This window comes from Lepus europaeus, chromosome 16 (assembly GCF_033115175.1).
Source record: "Lepus europaeus isolate LE1 chromosome 16, mLepTim1.pri, whole genome shotgun sequence".
NCBI classification, from domain to species: Eukaryota; Metazoa; Chordata; class Mammalia; order Lagomorpha; family Leporidae; genus Lepus; species Lepus europaeus.
Genome location: NC_084842.1, coordinates 50784289 through 50804571, shown reverse-complemented (window position 1 = coordinate 50804571; position 20283 = coordinate 50784289). Strand labels below are relative to the sequence as shown.

Genomic DNA, 20283 nt, shown 5'->3' with positions numbered 1-20283 from the left:
GCCCCACCCGCAGCCCAAGTCACTCCCCGGCCATCCTAACCTCGTTCCGCCTTCGCAGCGCCCACGACACGCCTCTTCCGGTCCAAGCCCCGCCCCCACGCCCACGGCCCTGCCCCTTCGGCTCGGCCCCGCCCCTCCGGCCCCGCCCCGCCGCGAGCTCGGCGCCTGGTCCTCTCAGCGGCCGACGGCAGCCTAGTCCACCCTCGACGCTCTGAGGTCACCGGCTGGGCCGGAGTGCGGGGGGCGGAGGGACGGAGGGAAGATGGCGGCAGAGGCCGGATATTGGCGCCGCCTCCCCCAATCCTGGAGCCGGCGCAGATGAGGCGGCTCGGCTGGGGCCAGCGGTGCTTCGGAACCCGAGCTGGGGGGACCCTGGCGGTGGAGCCTGGGCCTGCTATATGCCGGCGCCTCGGCTAGAGTGAGCGGCGGCGGCGACGCCTCTTTCCTCCGGCTCATTCCCTGTCGCGGTGAGGCCGAGCTAGTGGGCGGCGGAGGCGGCGGGGCAGGGATGGAGGACGTTAACTCCAACGTGAACGCGGACCAGGAGGTGCGGAAGCTGCAGGAGCTGGTGAAGAAGCTGGAGAAGCAGAACGAACAGCTGAGGAGCCGCTCTGGGGCCGTGCAGGGCGCAGGCCCTCTCGGGCCCGGCAGCCCGATTCGGGCGGGCGCGTCCACTCCCTCCTCCGGCGCGGCGTCCCCTCGGGGCTTCCCCCTGGGCCTCAGCGCCAAGTCGGGCGGCGGGGCCGGATCGGGCCCGAGGCGGACGAGTAGCGAGGAGCTGCGAGACGCCACCTCCTTGCTGGCGGCGGGCGAGGGCGGCTTGCTGGACGAGGTGGAGCCGCTGCGGCCCGAGGAGCTGGAGCGCCTGTCAGGCTGGGAGGAAGAGGAGGAGAGCTGGTGAGCGCGGGGCGCCCGGGCTGGGCGGGGATGGGCCGGGGGCGGAGGAGCGGCTCCCGGGGGTCCCGCGGGTGGGGACGCCTGGCTTTGTGTAGCAGGGTCCGCTGTCTGGGGGGGCGGGGGGAGACTCGTAGGAGGGCCCGCTGGAGTTGGGGATTCGAGGCGTGCGCAGGCAAAGGGGCATAGTTCTCTGGGTTGTTGGACCCTCTGGGAGCTGGACGCAGTTGGCATCTGTGGGTTGGCACGGCTTGAGTAGGGCTGGTCGCCGTGGGAGGAGTCGGACATAGGGAACTGCTTTGTCGGAAAGGATCTTGCTTTGTGTGAGATAGCAGCTTTCGGATGTCGGGGCGGGGGCCTGGGGGGTGGAGGTCTGCTTGATGAGGTGCTCCCGGGTGCGGGAGGCAGAGCTGAGTCGTCTGCGTGTGTGTTGCGGTCAGTGTCTTGGACCGGTGTGAGATGGATGCGGTTCTGGCGGGGCTGGGGAGACTGTGTGAATCAGCACTCCCCCATGGGTAGTGGGGCAAAGCTGGCTTTGTGTGGAGAGGGCAGAAGATGGGGCTGCTTTGTGTGAAGAGTCGAGAGTGGAACAGGAGCCCTGGCTCTTGTTTCCAAACAAGAATTGGCTCTGGCATTTTTCGAAGCTGTGAAGTGACAGTTAACCACATTCATATGCCGTTTCTCTGTCGTCCTTGGGGTTGAGCAAAGGAGCCCTATTTTAAAATCTAAGCCAGTACTGTACTGTCATAAGCCACTTGATGAAATTGTGACCCACACTTTAATATCATGTTCGTAAATAAAAAGGACATACGCTCTCCCCCACATTTTATTGCAACCCAATACAGATGACTGTGAGCAATACTTTCTCCCATTTCATCCTCTTTAAAGTGTTAACTTTTGGCTAAGATGTCTCAATTCTTTCTTGAAATTGAAACTTCCAAGTTTGATTGAAAGTTTTCATAGACCCCGGTATTGCGGGACTGGAACTTTGAGGTGTTCCGAGATAGTTAGGAGTTTTGCCTGGATTCAGTCCCTGGCTTTGTCACTTACTAGCTGCATGACCTTGGGCAAGTTGTTCAGAGGTTCACTTTCCTCCTCTACTTGATGGAGAAAACAGGAGTTCTTACCTCTTTAGAGTTGTGAAGACTGAGATAATCTGTGTGTGCTGTTAGCATTGGGCTGGGCATATAGGAGACTCCAAGACTAGTTATTACTCTTAAGCCTAGTTATTTGAATAAATATTTAGCGAGCTCTTACGTGATGTCATGGGAGATTCTAAAAATTCTTAAGTGTTGATCTCTGTTCATGAGTCAGTTACTGTTTTGTTGAGAGCTAAGTTGAGAGCTAAGTAAGCTAGGATGTATACCTTGACTTGCCAGAAGAGTGATAGAGCAAAAAAATACCTACAGTGCTCAGATTGGGAAAGAAAATCATAGTCCGAAGCAGTTAGGACAGACTTTGTAGGTAGCTTTAGGGTTGGGTTGGGCAAAGAGTAGAAAGGACATTCTGTGCTCTAGCAATTCCAGGAGGGATTTGTAACTCCTAACTAGGAAGATTTAAACTACAGAGGTACTCTTGACTATAGTGATGTCAAGACTTTATATATTAATGCTGAGTGATTCCAAATATTATTAGAACTGACTATGGTAGTGACAGGTTTTTGTATAAGTGTGAAATCACGCCCTCCCTAAGGAATGCTGAGCGTGTATGCACTTTAAAAGAACGCAGAATCATCGGAATATCATTGCCTGCCTCTTCCAAGTAGTGATGATAATGATGCTCTTAATAATGAGGATTAACAGCACTCATCAGCCCATTTTAGAATACATATTATTAGAACGCATTGACTGCACTGGAGAATTTGATTAAATCTTTGCTGCTTTGGTTTATGAAGGTGAAGCAAATCTTTGATACTATGCCAGTTGTTTCTTTTGACCAGATTCCTGCTTAATAATTTGATCTTCGCTTCATATCTTAATATTGTAGGTATCATAGTTTTTTTTCTGAAAAGATTTGTGTGAACTGCACGTTGGAAAAGTCATTTCAGAGGTGTTGGATATGTATTGGGTATGTAAGTTAAGGGTATATGTATCAGTGGCAGGAAGATTCATAGACTCAAGTGTTGTTTCTTTTGTAGCAAGCTAGAAAAATCTATCTTCTGTAACTTCTATCCATTGCACCTTTTTCATCTAGAAGAATGTTTTCCCTTAAGTGTTTACACCACAAAATACTAATTTTGAAGGTGTCAGTAGGTATTATGTAAAACGACACATACAAAAGTTTTGGGGTTACATAAATATGGGGGAAATTGGCTTCAACCAAAATTAACAAATTTTTAAAAAATTTTTTGGAGGGGATGCAAATGTGTACTGAACAGAATGAATCTCTGCGGCCGGTGCATCATGCTGATCCGAAGCCAGGAGCCAGGTGCTTCTCCTGGTCTCCCATGCGGGTGCAGGGCCCAAGGACTTGGGCCATCCTCCACTGCCTTCCCGGGCCATAGCAGAGAGCTGGCCTGGAAGAGGGGCAACCGGGATAGAATCCGGTGCCCGAACCGGGACTAGAACCCGGCGTGCCGGTGCTGCAAGGCGGAGGATTAACCTGTTAAGCCATGGCGCCGGCTCTCTTCTAATGAATTAGAAAAAAATGTTGATTATCACCCATTAAACTGTTTTTGTGATCCTTTTAATGCAGGGGTGAAGTTAGCCCTTACATGATCCACAAATCATTTGATCTGGCCCTGCCAAGACAACCACAGGCGGGACTTGAAATTTCAATAAATCTATAGCAAGCTAATTTTAAGTTGATAATTTTGTGTGACCTGCAAATGATGTTACAAACATCCAAATGGCTCTTGGCACAAAAAAGTTTACCACCCTTTCATGATAGTGGGTTGTAACTCTAAAAAAAATACTGTTCTAGACTAACTCAGAAAAGTCTAAGGGATCTCACGTTATTGTGCATCTCAGTGTGTCAGGATGTACCAGACAGCTTATAAACATTTTTTTCTTTTATTTGACAGGTAGAGTTATAGACAGAGAGAGAGAAAGGTCTTCCTTCCATTGGTTCACTCTCCAAATGGCCGCTATGGCCGGAACTGCACCAATCCGAAGCCAGGAGCCAGGTGCTTCTTCCTGGTCTCCCATGCGGGTGCAGATGCCCAAGCAATTGGGCCAAAGCAGAGAGCTGGACTGGAAGAGGAGCAACTGGGACTAGAACCCGGTGCCATATGGGATGCTGGCGCCGCAGGCAGAGGATTAACCAAGTGAGCCATGGCACCGGTCCCAACATTTTTGCATTTAATTGCATTGAAGTTTTATACATTTATGAGATAGTATCTTTTCCAGGATAAGGGAACAATATCTCTGTAAGCATTAAAGAACATATAGTAGTAAGTGATGGGGTTGGGATTTGAATCCATCTCTTTATACATCAAAGTTTATGCAGTTCCCACTATGTTTTGCCTTGTCAAGTATAATCCCTTTTCCAGATAAGTGGTCCCTTCAGATATTTACTATAACATCCCTGGTAATCTCTTCTTACCATACATTGTTTTCTCCAGACACATAGTTCTAGTTTATTTAATCACTTTATAGACATAGTAACTCTGATACTTAAGTCATGGCTATGTTTTTTCTTAACTCTAGGTGCTCTTTGTTGTTAGAGGCAAGGTACCCAAAATTATAATCAGCATTTTAAATCATGCTCAACCAGATATACCTTGCTTGAGCTAAATGCTATTTATTTTTTTTAAAGATTTATTTTATTTATTTGAAAGTCAGTTACAGAGAGAGGTAGAGCGAGAGAGAGAGAAAGAGAGAGGCAGGCCCTCCATCCACTGGTTCACTCCCCAAATGACCACAATGACCAGAGCTGAGCTGATCCGAAGCCAGGAGCCAGGAGCTTCTTCCGGGTCTCCCACGTGGGCGCAGGGGTCCAAGCACTTGGGCCATCTTCCACTGCTTTCCCAGGCCACAGCTTAGAGCTGGATTGAAAGAGGAGCAGCCGGGACCCGAAGCAGCGCCCATATGGGATGCCGGTGTTGCAGGCTGTGGCTTTAACCCACTGTGCCACAGTGCCGCCCCCTAAATACTGTTATTTAAAAAATATTAATAACATTCAGCTATTTTAAAAATGGTTTTCTTTTCCTTCATTTATTTGAGAGACAGAGAGATGGAAAGGTAGGTAGAGTGAAAGAGATAAAGATATCTCCTATCTCCAAATTCATTCACCAAATGCCCTCAACACCTGAGCTGTGCCAGGCTGAAACTGGGAGCCAGGAACCCAGTCTGGATCTCCCACATGGGTGGCACAGACCCAAGGACTTGAGCCATCACCTGCTGCCTCCCAGGATGCGTGTTAGCAGGAAGCTGGGACTGGGAGCAGCACTGGAACTTTAACCCAGTCACTGCGGTACAGGGTGCAGGTGTCCCACATGGTTTTCTTTTTTCTTTTTAAAGATTTTATTTATTTATTTGAGAGGTAGAGTTACAGACAGTGAGAGGCAGAGACAAAGAGATAGGTCTTTGTCCGTTGGTTCACTCCCCAGTTGGCTGCAGAGCTGTGCCGATCCGAAGCCAGCAACCAGGAGCTTCCTCTGGGTCTCCCACATGGGTGCAGGGGCCCAAGCACTCGGGCCACTTTCTGCTGCTTTCCCAGACCACAGCAGAGAGCTGGATTGGAAGAGGAGCAGCGGGTACTAGAACCAGCGCCCAAATGGGATGCCGGCGCCACAGGTGGAGGATTAACCTACTGCGCCACAGTGCCAGCCCCCCAAATGGTTTTCTAACTGCTGCACCAAATGCTTGCTCCTAAATTTTTTTAAATTGTTAATCATTAGCAATTTTAACTTCTCTTACTTGGGCTTAATAGGAGCCAGGAGTGTTAATTGCTGTCCCATAAATTTTTTTTAAAGATTTTATTTATTTATTTGAAAGAGTTACACACACACAGAGAGAAGGAGAGGCAGATAGAGAGGTCTTCCATCCACTGGTTCACTCCCCAGATGGCTGCAACAGCCAGAGCTGCGCCCATCTAAAATCAGGAGCTTCTTCCGGGTCTCCCACACAGGTGCAGGGGCCCAAGGACTTGGGCCATTTTCTACTGCTTTCCCAGGCCATAGCAGAGAGTGGGATTGGAAGTAGAGCAGCCGGGTCTCGAACAGGCGCCCATATGGGATGCTAGCATTACAGGCGGCAGCTTTACTCGCTGTGTCATAGCACTGGCCCCTCTGTCCCATAAATTCTATATATAAGTTGTTAAACTAAATCTCTTTGACCCTTTTTTTGTGAAATGACTTTTTTTTCTAGCTTAACTCTAAAGCTTTTAAATTCCATTTTGTTAGTCTTTAGGCATTTAATGTTATCTTATTTTTTCCTGATGTTTTGGTCATCTTCATATTAGGCAGGCATACCTATTAGATCTTCATTCAGGTTGTTTATAAAAATATTAAAATGGTCAAATAAATGAATTTTAAATGTGAAACTCAACTCGCCTCTCCAGATCATACCAGTCCGTAAATCAACACACATTATGGTTGCTCAGTAATAATTAGTTCTCCCTGTTGTTGTTGGGCCCATAATGACATTTTGATGGATGTTTATAAAAGTTTTGCCAAATGTCTGGCTATAAACTAAACTGAGCTTTATAGGGTTTTATCTTCAATAAAGTAAATGAATTGAAATAGAAATTTTAAAATAGAAATTGCAATTAATTCAGTTTGACTTGTTTATGGTGAATCTTTTGGCTCTTATATGATCACTTTTTCCTTCCTTCACAAACATTCCATTTAATACAATGTAGAATTTTGCAAGGAATCAATGTGGAATTTCTAGATACTGCTTAATTTTTTCTTCAGAAATTATTATCTTCCTTCTTATCCATATTTTTGGCCCTGCACTTGGTAGACATGGTTCAGTGATAAAATTTAAGTTCTTTTCCATCATTTCAAGCTGCATTCTGGCTTACTGTCTATACCCTTGCCTCATTTGAACTTGAGTTTCCTTTGAAGAATGTGTGTTTTGCCCTGTCCATTTGAAAAACCACACGAGCTGAAGAGTTAATTTTGCATTCTCTGTCATCTAGTATCATTGCATATTTTGTTTCAATAGGACTGTCCCTTTTTTCTACTAATGTTCTCAGTGTAATTTTTTTTCCACCAGTTTTTCTTTGTTGTGATATAATTTACATACCATAAAACTCAGTGATTTTTGTTACATTCATGAAGTTGGGAAGGCTTCTCCACTTTTTAATTCCAGAACATTTTCATCATTCCCAGAAGAAACTCCAGTCCATTTGTGTTCACTCCTTATTTTCCTGTCTCCCCATCTACATTTATTTACTTTCTGTGTCTGAAATTGCCTATTCAGATATTTTAAGTAAATGAAATCACATAATATGTGGCCATTGTGTCTGTCTTCTTTCATTTAACATGTTTTTTAAGGATTATGCATGTGTCAGAATCTTCCCTTTATTTTTTCATTCCTTTGTATGTGTGAACAATGTGCCATCATATGGACTTAACCACATTTTATTTATCCATTCAACGATTGATAGGCATTTGGGTTGATAATCAACAACTGACTGGCATTTGGATTGATAACACCTTTTGGTTGTTAGCAATAATGCTGCTATGAGCATATGTTTACAATAATGTTTAAATGAACATATGTTTTCATTTTTCTTAGTTATAAGCTTCTGAGTAGAATTACTCCAAATGGTAACTCTGTATTTAACTTTTTGAGAAACTGGTAGACTGTTTTCCATAATTCCTGCGTCATTTTATGTTCCCACAAGGAATATGTGAGGAGTCTAACTTCTCCACAACTTGTTGTCCATCTTTTTTGTTATAGGCATCCTGTTAATATCTCGCTGTGGTTTTGATCTGCATTTCCCTAATGACTGATGCTGCTATTTGTTGTCCATTTGAACATCTTTGGAGAATGTTTAGATTCTTTGCCCATTTTCTAGTTGGGTTATTAAGTTTTTATGTGAGCATTGTTAAGTTTTAAGAATTTTTAATATCTTCAATGTACTGGTCCCTTTTGAAATTTATGATTTGCAAATGTTTTCTCTTATAATGTGTGTTTTTTCACTTTGTTGATAAAATCCTTTGAAGCATAAAGTTGCAATAATGACGTCTGTCCATTTTATCAACTTACATGTATTTTCTTTTGTTGTTTATGCTTTTAGTGTCGTATCTGAGAAACCAGGGCCTAATCTAAGGTCATGGAGATTTTGTTCCTCTTTATTTATTTATTTATTTAAAGATTTTTATTTATTTATTTGACAGGTAGAGTTACAGACAGTGAGAGAGACAGGGAGAAAGGTCTTCCTTCCATTGGTTCACTCCCCAAATGGCCGCAACAGCCAGAGCTACGCTGATCCGAAGCCAGGAGCCAGGTGCTTCCTTCTGGTCTCCCATGCGGGTGCAGGGACCCAAGCACCTGGGCCATCCTCCACTGCCCTCCTAGGCCACAGCAGAGAGCTGGACTGGAAGAAAAGCAACCGGGACCAGAACCTGGCGCCCATATGGGATGCTGGCGCCACAGGCGGAGGATTAATCCAGTGCGCCACTGCACCGGCCCTGATTTGTTCCTCTTTAAAGAGTTTTATAACTTAAAAAAATCTTAAAATTTAAAATTTAAAAATCTTAAAATTTAAAAAATTTTTCATTTATTTGAAAGGAAGAGAGAGACAAATATCTTCTATCTGCTGGTTCTCTTCCTAAGCTCAAAGCCTAGAACTCAATCTGGGTCTCCTACATGGGTGATAAGGACCCAAGCACTTGAACGATCATCTGCTGCCTTCCAGGATGCTCATTAGCCGGAAGCTGGAATCAGGAGTAGAGCCAGGACTTAAACCCAGGCACTCAACTTGGGAAATGAGCATCCCAATCGCTGTGCTGAATGCCTGCCCTTAAAGTGTTACTGTCTAAAATATAACATAAGGGGCCATTGTTGTGATACAGCATGTCAGACCAGTGCCTGTAACACAGGCATCCTATGTGAGCACCAGTTCAAGTCCCAGCTGTTCCACTTCTGATCCAGCTCCCTGCTTATGTGCCTGGGAAAATAATGAAAGATGGCCCCAGTGCTTGGACTCCTACTTGGGAGACCCAGATGGAGTTCCTGGCTTCTGGCTTTGTTGTAGCCATTTGGAGAGTGAACCAGCAGATGGAGGATCTCACTGCTTCTCTTTCTGTCTCTCCCTCTTTCTTAGTCTTTTCTTTTTTCTTTCTTTTTTTTTGAAAATCAGTTACAGAGAGACAGAGACACAGAGTGGGGGAGGTCTTCCATCCGCAGGTTCACTCCCCAGATGGCCACAACAGTCGGAGCTGTACCAGTCCGAAGCCAGGAACCAGGAGTTTCTTCCAGGTCTCCCTTGTGGGTGCAGGGGCCCAAGGACTTGGGCCATCTTCCACTGCTTTCCCAGACGATGGCAGAGAGCTGGAATGGAAGTGGAGCAGCCGGGACTGGAAGTGGAGCCCATATGGCATGCTGGCACAACAGGTGGTGGCTTTACCCACCATATCACCAGCCCCAGTTAGTCTTTCAAATCAACAAATCTTTAAAGCATAAAAAACTTATGTTATTTTTTTAAATGTATATAGTTGAGTCGCATTAAGTTCATTTCCATTATTGTGCAGTCCTCAACATTATCCATCTCTGAAACTTGTTGTCTCCCCAAACTGAAGCTCTGTACCTATTAAACATTAATTCCCTACATCCTATCTTCCCAGCCCCTGGCAGCCACCATTTTTTGTCCCTGTGAATTTGACTGTGCTAGCTATCATATATGGGTGGAATTGTACAATATTTGTTCCTTTTTGATTGGCTTACTTTACTTAGCACAGTGTTTCCAAGATTCATTGATGTAATGTGTCAGAATTTTTCTTTCCTTTTTTTTTTTTGGAAATTTCTAAAGTTTTATTAATCTATTCATCCATTGATGGACACTTGTGTTGCTTCTATCTTGGTTGTTGGGAATAATGTTGCTGTTAAAGAATGTACAAATATCTGTTCAAATGCTTACTTTAATTTCTTTTGAGTGTTTACCCAGAAGTAGTGGAATTGCTAGATCAAATGATAAATCTGTGTTTAATTTTTTTGAGGAACCACCATACTGTTTTCCATAGCAGCTGCACTATTTATGTTTCCACCTGTAGTTCTCTGATTTTCCAATTTGTCTATATCTATGCCAGCATTTGCTTTGATTCATTTTGAATTCTTATCTAAAAATTAAAAAAAAAAAGAAAAAAAAAAAAAAAAAGAATTCTTATCTAGTAGTGTGAAGCAGAGATCCAGCTTCATTCTTTTTGCATGTGAGTAAACAGTTGTCCAGAACAATTTGTTTTAAAGACCTTTTCTATTATTATCTTGGCATTCTTGTCAAGAATCAATTGTCTATAAGTATATGAGTTTATTTCTGGATTCTCAATTTTGTTGCATTGATATGTCTGTCCTATGTTAGTACCCCACAATTTGTATTACTGTAGCTTTTTAGTAAATTTTGAAACTTACTATGTTTACTTTTGAATTTTAGGGTAAGGTTCTGCAAAAAAAAAAAAAAAAAGGGAGCTAGCTAGAATTTTGATAGAGGTTATTGAACTTGTAGATCAATTTGGGGTTTTCAGTGATTTTCAAATCTTAAAAATATTTTTCCTTTCAATCTGTGGGCATTTGGGTGCTCATTCATGTAGATATTCTTTGCTATCTTTCAATTTTGTTTTGTAATTTTCACTAAGTAAGACTCACTTCTTTTGTTAATATTATTCCTGATTATTTTATTTATGATGCTACTGTAAGTGAAATTGTTTTTCTTAATTTCATTTTTGGAGTGTTCATTGCTAGTATAAAAATAACACTTGATTTTTGTATATTGATGTTATATCTTGTAACCTTGCTGAACTCATTTATTAACTGTAATAGTTTTTTTGTGTATGGATTCCTTAGAATGTTTTTATATATAAATTCATGTCATCTGCAAATAGAGATAATTTTACTTCTTTGTTTCCAGTATGAATGCCTTTTGTTTCATCTGCTTGCCTAATTGCCCTGGCTAGAACCTCCAGTACAGTGTTGCATCAAAGTGGTGAGAATGGACATCCTTCAATGTGATTTTTATTGCTCTTTTTAGTAATGACTAAAATTATTTATTCTGTTAGTATGTGACAGATACAGTGCTAAGCACCAATATACAATTTTTTGTCTTAGTAATAACCCAAAGTAGGGCTGTTATTAACACTATTTTAAAGATGAGGAAATTAAGGTCTAGGTTAAATAATTTGCTTATAGTCACTCAAGTACAAAAGTACTTTAAATGGTTCATGGAAAAATAGAAATAAAGAGGGGCTGGCACTGTGGCATAATGGGTAGGACCGGAGCTGATTTGAGTCCTGGCTGTTCCACTTCCCATTCAGCTCTCTGCTATGGCCTGGGAAAGCAGTACAAGATGGCCCATGGCAAAAGGAAGACCTTTCTCTCTGTCTCTCTCTCTCACTGTCCACTCTGCCTGTAAAAAAAAAAAAAAAAAAAAAAAAAGATGGCCCAAGTCCTTGGGCCCCTATACCCATGTGGGAGACTTGGAAGAAGCTCCTGGCTTCAGATTGGCACAGCTCCAGCCATTTCGTCCAGTTGGGGAGTGAACCAGCGGATGGAAGACCTCTCTCTCTGCCTCTCTGTAACTCTATCTTTCAAATAAATAAATAAATAAATCTTTAAAAAAAGTTTATTTGGATGCAAACATATTTTTGAAACCATTCAGTTTTTTCATAGTATATATATGCCATGCAGTTTTTGAAGACACTTTATGTGCATTGATTTAAAAAATCTTTGCACCCAAATAAAGTTATTTAATTCCATTTTCTATGAACCTTTTGAAATACCCTTTATATAACTGGGCTAGAATTGGAAACCAGTAAGTTTGACTCTGTTGAAAACTTTTTTACCCTTACCTTACCTAATTCTGATTATCTGTGTTTTTTAAAAAATGTTATTCTTTTGGGGTCAGCGCTGTAGCGTAGTAAACTAAGCCTCCGCCTGTAGTGCCAGCATCCCATATGGGTGCCAGTTCTAGTCCCAGCTGGTCCTTTTCTGATCCAGCTCTCTGCTATGGCCTGGGCAAGCAGTGGAAGATGGTCCAAGTGCTTGAGCCCCTGCACCCACATGGGAGACCTGGAAGAAGCTCCTGGCTCCTGGCTTCTGATCGGTTTAGCTCTGGCCACCATTTGGAGAGAGAACCAGTGGATGGAAGACCTTCTTGTCTCTCCCTTTCTCTCTGTAACTCTACCTCTCAAATAAATACAATCTTAAAAAAATTTTTTTAAATGTTATTTTCATTTACTTGACAGGGAGACAGATCGAGATCTCGCATCCCTTGTTCACTCTCCAAATACCATCAAAAGGGCAGGGCCAGGCCAAAACCAGAGGCTGGGAATTCAACTAGAGTTTCCCAAATAGGTGGCAGGGACCCAACAACTTGAGCTAATACCTGCTGCCTCTTAGGGTACGAATTTGCAGGAAGCTACAAGGGAGAATATAGCTGGAACTCTAACTCAGGCTAAATATCTGCCCCCTGTAATGTTATTCTTAATAGATTCATACTTTTATGCATCTTTGGCTATTATATGTCCTTCTACCTTTGATCATTTTTCTCTAATAGTATCAGTCTTGTATACATTTTTGTTATCTATTTATATAAAACTCTTTCATATGCTTTTTTTTTTTTTTTTTTTTAAGATTTACTTATTTGAAAGGCAGAGTGAGTCACAGAGAGAGGAGAGGCAGAGAGATCTTCCACTCACTGGTTCACTCCCCAGATAGCTGCAACAGGCAGGGCTGGGCCACAGAAGCTAGGAGCCAGGAGCTCCATTTGGGTCTCCCACTTGGGTGCAGGTGCATTAGCAGGGAGTTGGATTGGAAGTGGAACAGCTGGGACTTCAACCGGCACCCATATGGGATGCCGGCACCACAGATGGTGGCTTATCCCACTACACCACAGTGCCGGCCCTTTATATTGATTTTTTTATTTAAAAGGCAGAGTTACAGAGAGAGGGAGAGAGAGATCGATCTTTCATCTGCTGGTTACACCCCAAATGGCTGTAATGGCTGCAGCTGGGCCAGGCCAAAGCCAGAAGGGAGGAGCTTCATCCAGGTGCCCCACATAGGGGCAGGGGCCCATACACTTGGGCCATCTTCTGCTGTTTTCTCAGGCACATTAGCATCAGAAGTGGAGCAGCCAGGGCTCAAACCAGTGCCCATATAGGATGTCTGTGGGCGCCAGCTTTGCAGGCAGCAGCTTAAACTGCTGTGTCACAATGCCAGCTGCTGCATTGAACTTTTTTTTAAAAAAAAACCTTTTGTAAATTTCAAGCATATACAGAAATAGAGTGAACAGTAAAGTGAATCACCATTTACTTATCACCCATATTTAATCTTTCTCAACTGATGCTATACTTGTTTTGTCTATACCATTCAAACTCCCAATTGTCTGGATTATTTTATAGCAAATTCCATTCCAGACATCGTATCACTTAATTACTAAATATTGCAATAAAAATTGTAGTCCCCTTTGAGCATAATTGAATACCAACTTTACCCTCCCAATTAAAAATAATTTTTAATATCATGAAATGTACTCTGAGTATTTTGAGATTGCATTCTTAAAAATTGGTTTGCATATTTGTTTAGAATTGTCTTCCTGTTTTGTTATAGACTGTTAAGATTAAATGTCCCGGGGCTGGTGCTGTGGCGCAGTGGGTTAACGCCCTGGCCTTAGGCGCCGGTTCGAGGCCCAGCTGCTTCACTTCCCATCCAGTTCTCTGCTAAGGCCTGGGAAAGCAGTACAAGATGGCCCAAGTCCTTGGACCCTTGCACCCGCGTGGGAGACCCAGAAGAAGCTCCTGGCTCCTGGCTTTGAATCAGCACAGCTCTGGCCGTTGCGGCCAATTGGGAAGTGAACCATCGGATGGAAGACCTCTCTCTCTCTCTGCTTCTCTTCTCTCTGTGTAACTCTGACTTTCAAATAAATAAATCTTTTTTTAAAAAAGATTAAATGTCTCTTCTCATCTGACATTTTGATCATTTTCACTAACTGGGTTTAGTTTGTTGGCAGTGCCAGTCCTCATTTCTTCTCTGGCCCTTTGAGAAGTTAAATTATTGAAGCCAATCAAGAGTTTCTTATGTGTTCAACTTAGGCATACAGGGTAAAGTTTTAAATAGATGTCTGAATACTTAAAGTGGTCCCAAATCATTGTTATATCACTGTTATAAGGATTGTAATTTGCATTAGGTAAGTAGCATCAATCATATCTTCCCTGGACCTGTTGGCCTATAATCAACTCTAACAACATCATCCTTATTTTGCCTTTATAATTACTTAAATATTTTGAGTTAAATTTCATTTTAGGGATGGGCATGTGGCTAGCAGTTAAGCTACTGCATGGGATGCCTGTATCCCATATTGTAGTACCCAGATTTGAATCTTGGTTCAACTCTTGATTGCTGCTTCCTGCTGACGTGCACCCTGGAGGGCAGCAGGTGATGGCTCAGAGTAGTATGTCCCTGCCCTCAACATGGGAGATGCAGGGTGTTAACTGGTTTCTTCATTACCTTAACTAAAATACCTACGAGGAGCTTTTTGGGAAGAAAATGGTTTCTTTCAGCTTATGTTTTGGAGGTTCACAGTCCAAGACTGGGCGGTCCCATTATCTGAGGTCTGGTAGAGTAGGTTTAGAGAACCAATCGTCTGATGAGCCAGTAAGCAGAGAGAGAGAAGCTAGGCTAAATTTGACTTAAATAACCAACCTTCTGATAAGAACTCCCTTCAGGGGGTGGCCCCCAGTGACTTAATGACTTCCCACTAGCCCTACCTTCTAGAAACCAAAATTAGAACAAGTCTTCACCTTAAGTTCATCAACCATTAGCATTAATCCATTAACTGTTAACTAAGGCTTTGAGGCTTAAATGTCTCCATGAGTTTGAGGAACCAAGTCCTGTTTAATCCATTACACCATGATAGAGTTCTGAGCTCCTGGCTTCAGCCTAGTCTATCTACTGCAGTCTCGGGCATTTGGAGAATGAACCAGCAGATGGGAGACAGCCAGCCTGCCTGTCTCTCTCTCCCCCTCTCCCCCTCTCCCCCTCTCCCCCTCCTCTCTGGGCCTTTCAAATAAATAAATTGTTTTGAAATTCATTTTAGTGTATCTATACTTTCATCCATGTACTTCTACTCTTTGTTTCCCATACATTTTTTTTTTTTTTAAGATTTATGTATGTATTTGAAAGAGTTACACAGAGAGGAGGAGGTCTTCCATCGCTGGTTCACTCCCCAATTGGCTGCCATGGCCAGAGCTGTGACAGTGGAGCCGGGAGCTTCTTGCCGGTCTCCCATGCAAGTGCAGGGGCCCAAAGACTTGGGCCATCCTCTATTGCTTTTCCAGGCCATAGCAGAGAGCTGGATTAGAAGTGGAGCAGCCAGGAGTCCAACTGGTGCCCATATGGGACACTGACACTGCAGGTGGCAGCTTTACCCACTACACCACAGCACCATCCCCTCCCATGTGTTTTTTTTTTTTAAGGTTTATTTATTTGAAAGTCAGAGAGAAGAGAGGCAGAGAGAGAGCAAGAGGTCTTCCATTTGATGGTTCACTCCCCAATTGGCCACAACGGCCTGAGCTGTGTCAATCCAAAGCCAGGAGCTTTTTCCTGGTCTCCCACGCAGGTGCAGGGGCCCAAGGACTTAGGCCATCTTCTGCTGCTTTCCCAGGCCATAGCAGAGAGCTACGGGGAGTGAACCAGAGATCAGAAGTGGGGCAGCTGGGATTTAAGCAGTGCCCATATGGGATGCTGGCACTTCAGGCCAGGGTGTTAACCCACTGCACCATAGCGCTGCCCCCCCCCCCCCATACTTTCATAAAACAATGTTAGTTAAATTTTCTTTAAACTCACATTTTCTGCACTAAATTTGCCTAAAATAGGACACATTTACTGAGGAAAGAAACGGTTAGATTTCAAAGAACGTATCCTGGGGCGGTGCTGTGGCTTAGTAGGCTAAACTTCCGCCTGCAGCACTGGCATCCCATACGGCCACCAGTTTGAGTTCTGGCTGTTCCTCTTCTGATCCAGCTTTCTGCTAATGACCTGGGAAAGTGGTGGAAGATAGACCAAGTCCTTTGGCTCCTACACCTGCATGAGAGACCCAGAGGAAGCTCTTGGCTCCTGGATTCAGATTAACCCAGCTCTGGCCATTGGAGCAATTTGGGGAGTGAACCAGCTGAGACCTCTCCCTCTGTCTGTAACTCTACCTCTCAAATAAATAATATCTTTAAAAATAAAGTATCCTCTGTTAATGGTTTTTATTAGACTTTGCCAAAGGCCTCATGTAAAAGAATGAATTACAATGTAATACATAAGAATCTCTATATTACTATTTGAAATTTAAATATTCATTGTTGGGGCAAGTTTAAGAACAGACTTCACTATTTTAAGCCACTTAAGATTGTTTCCTCCATTTTTACTAGGAATTGTGCTAACTGAAAAGGAATTTACATGTGAGCAAAAGGAGAATGTAGGTGCCAGGGTAATGCCGTCGTGGGTAAAGCCATCACCTGCAATGCCGAAATCTCATATGGGATTAGACCCTTGGCTACTCCACTTCTGATTTAGCTCTCTGTGATGGCCTGAGAAAGCAGTGGAAGCTGGTCCAAGTGCTTGGTCTCCTGCACCCTCCTGGGGGCCAGCGTTGTGGTATAGTAGGTTAAGCTTTTGCCTGTGGTGCCAGAATCCCATATGGGCACCAGTTTATGTCTCTGCTGCTCCATTTCTGATCCACCTCCTTGCAAATGGCCTGGGAAAGCAGTGGAGGATGGCCCAAGTGCTTGGGCCCCTGCACCCACATGGGAGACCTGGAAGAAGCTCCTGACTTCATTTAGGGAGTGAACCAGCAGATGGAAGATATCTCTCTCCCTCCTGCCCTCTGTTTGTAACTCTGCCTCTCAAATAAATAAATACATCTTTTTTTTAAATTTTATTATTTATTTGAAAGAGTTACACAGAGAGAAGGAGAGGTAGAGAGAGAGAAAGGTCTTCCATTCTCTGGTTCACTTCCCAATTGGCCTCAAAAATAATAGAAACTGGGTAATGCAGTGCTATAATATCTGATATTAAATTTGTAAAAATATTTGGAAAGATGAAAACAGGTAGTATTAAGTTTAAAAGTAGAGATTGAAACTTGATGAGGATGAAACAAGCTATCTCCGAACTGGAAATCCCTGCCCCATACAGTCTTCCACTAGTCCATTCGAGAACTGCTTATCTGTTTAGGTAAGAATAAAAAATTAATCATCTGTGCCTGTTGAGGCCTATTTTGTTGGAAAAGTATGAATAAGAAGTAGGAATAGGCCAGAATGAGTCTGAAAATGACTCTGACTCTGATAAGCTTGAGAAATGGGATTTCATAGACGCCATCAAGTTAGTGAGGAGATGTTTAGTATGTACTTCGTACCTAATTAGTACTGTATTTTGTAATGACAATGATTAAATTGTACATTTTCATTAATATATAGTAGATATAGAAAGATTAATGTAACTATAGGATGTAAAAATATATATCTTTTGAATGGACTTGCTAATTTTCCCATTCAAAGTTGAAGTAATCTTATATTGCTAAGTGGAATTGTTGTTTTCCATTAGCTATCCTTAGCTAGAGCTGATTTGGAGAGGATTGATAAACAAAACCCAGGAGTGGGCATTTAGCCTCGCAGTTAAGATGTCCATGTCCCATATTGGAGGTCTTGGGTTTGATTTCCAGTGCCTGACTCCAGCTTCCTGCTAATGTAGACTCTGGGAAGCAGCAGTGAAGGCTCAAGTAACAGTCCCTGGCACCAACTTGGGAGACCTGGATTGAGTTTCTGGCTTCTAATTTCAGCCTGACCCAGCCCAGCTGTTAAGGGCATTTGGAGAGAGAACCAGCAGATGGGGATGCTCTTTCTCCTTCTACCTCTCAAATAGTTTTTCAGAAAAAGAAACAAATGGAAAACTGATGAATTCTAGAGTCCCGAATCTAGAGGTTTAGGACTTAATTAACCAGTGCTAGGTCTGTCTGTCTTTTTTTTTTTTATTTATTTGAAAGGTGCAGTGTATTTGAATGACAGAGCGGGAGCAACAGAGAGGTCTTTCATCTGCTGGCTTACTCTCCATATGGCCCCAACAGCTGGGACTGGGCCAATTCAGAGCCAGGAGCTTCTCCCAGGTCTCATGTGGGTGCAGTGACCCAAAGAGTTGGGTCTGCTGCTTTCCCAGGTGCATTAACAGAGAGCTAGATCAGAAGCAGAGCAGCAGGGTGCTCCATCTGTTGCTGATGTGGTGCCAGCATTGCAGGCAGTGGCTAGCCCCCAGTGCTAGGTCATGATGGCAGCATAGCCTATGAGTGAAAGAGGCTAACCATCTCTGTGTGAGGCAGTAGTAATCTAGTTTTGGGGCTGGTGCTGTGGCATAGCATTCTGATCCAACTCTGAGAAAGAGCAGAAGATGGCCCAAGTCTTTGTGGCCCTGTACCCATGTGGGAGACCCAGAGGAAGCTTCTGACTCCTGGCTTTGGATCAGCCCAGCTTCGGCTGTTGCAGCGATTTGGGAAATAAACCAATGGAAGGAAGATACCTCTCTCTACCTCTCTCCATCTCCCTCTCCTTCTTCTTCCCCCTCCCTCTCCTTCTGCCCTTTCCCTCCCCTCTTTCCCCTCTCTGCAACTCTGACTTTCAAATAAATAAATCTTTTTTTAAAATTCTAGTTTTATTTTAATTCATGTGGATTATTTCTCTATGTGATTCACCTTCAAATACTTCAATGTGAGATGTAATAACCTATTTTAACCTTATTTCACCTTCAAATTCCTGTGTAATGCCATGCCTGGCCATTGGTAGCTGCAACAGAAATGTGTATTCAAATAACTAAGTGAATAATGATACTAAGCTTTCAGGGTGCTGAGAGTTTGGGAGACAAAATGATCACAGAATTCAATTCTCTCTGAAACCAGTAGTAATTATTAATAGGAGAAAAGTTTATATCAACTTAAATGTGAGAGCTAGGAATTTGGATTTGGTTACAGAAAGGTATTTCTTGTCTGTCAGAATAAAAATAAGCAGCATGGATGTTAGGCACAGTGAGTTAAACTGCCACTTGGGATGCCCACATCCCGTATCATAGTGCCACTTTGATTCCTGGCTATTCCACTTCCAATTCAGCTTCCTGCTAATATGCCTGGTAGTGCAGCAGATGATGGCCACATAGAGATGTGTGCCCACATCTTGTGCCCACATGGAGACCTAGATGGAGTTCTGGGCTCCTCACCTTGGCCTGGCACAGTCCTGGCTATTACAGCTGTCTGGAAAATGAACAAACAGATGGAAAATCTCTGTCACTTTGTCTTTGAAATAAATAAATTAATAAAAATTAAAAAGGAAAAAGAATGAGTATAGCACTTGAGTAGGATAGAGAACGCTTGTGAAGACACTTAAAGTGTTTAGAACAGCACTTGCACAAGCTAAATGTGTATTGGTTGTCATTTTTATCCTCGACATCATCACTCTTATTATTTTAGTTATAGACTGCTTATCTTTGCATTGAAATGTTTATTTTTATTTTATTTATTTATTTTTTTTGACAGGCAGAGTGGACAGTGAGAGAGAGACAGAGAGAGGTCTTCCTTTTGCCGTTGGTTCACCCTCCAATGGCTGCCGCGGTAGCACACTGCGGCCAGCGCACCGCGCTGATCCGATGGCAGGAGCCAGGTACTTCTCCTGGTCTCCCATGGGGTGCAGGACCCAAGGACTTGGGCCATCCTCCACTGCACTCCCTGGCCACAGCAGAGAGCTGGCCTGGAAGAGGGGCAACCGGGACAGGATCGGTGCCCCGACCAGGACTAGAACCCAGTGTGCTGGCGCCGCAAGGTGGAGGATTAGCCTAGTGAGCTGCAGCGCCGGCCTGAAATGTTTATTTTTAATAATTTTATTTATTTATTTGAGAGGTAGAGTTACAGGAGGAAAGACAGAGAGGTCTTCCATTTTCTAGTTCATTCCCCAAATGGCCCCACTGGCTGAGGCTGGACCAGCCCAGAGCCAGGAGGCAGGAGCCCCATCCACATTTCCCACATGAGTGTAAGGGCCCAAGCACTTGGACCATCTTTCACTGTTCTCCTAGGCCATAAGCAGAGGTGGATCGGAAGAGGAGCAGCTGGGACACAAACTAGCGCCCATACGGGATGCTGGCACTGCAGATAGAGGCTTAGCCTACTACACCACAGCGCTGGCCTTTGCGTTGAACTTTTTAAAAATAATTTTGTTTTGGAAAATTTCTGATATACATATTCTTAAAGAAATAAGAGTGCACAATA

General features: G+C 43.5%; 1 protein-coding gene across 2 annotated transcripts in view; it reads left to right on the top strand.

The window, feature by feature from the left end:
• Window positions 1–254: 254 nt before the first annotated feature.
• SLAIN2 (SLAIN motif family member 2) overlaps window positions 255–20283 on the top strand; it is an 87916-nt gene continuing 67887 nt past the window's right edge. Inside the window, exon 1 of one of the 2 annotated variants that reach the window (XM_062213102.1) lies at window positions 255–897. In XM_062213102.1, the coding sequence (XP_062069086.1) occupies window positions 509–897 (389 nt within the window). In that variant the 5' untranslated portion in view covers window positions 255–508. The remainder of the gene's footprint in view (window positions 898–20283) is intronic. The other variant, XM_062213103.1, reaches the window with a different exon arrangement.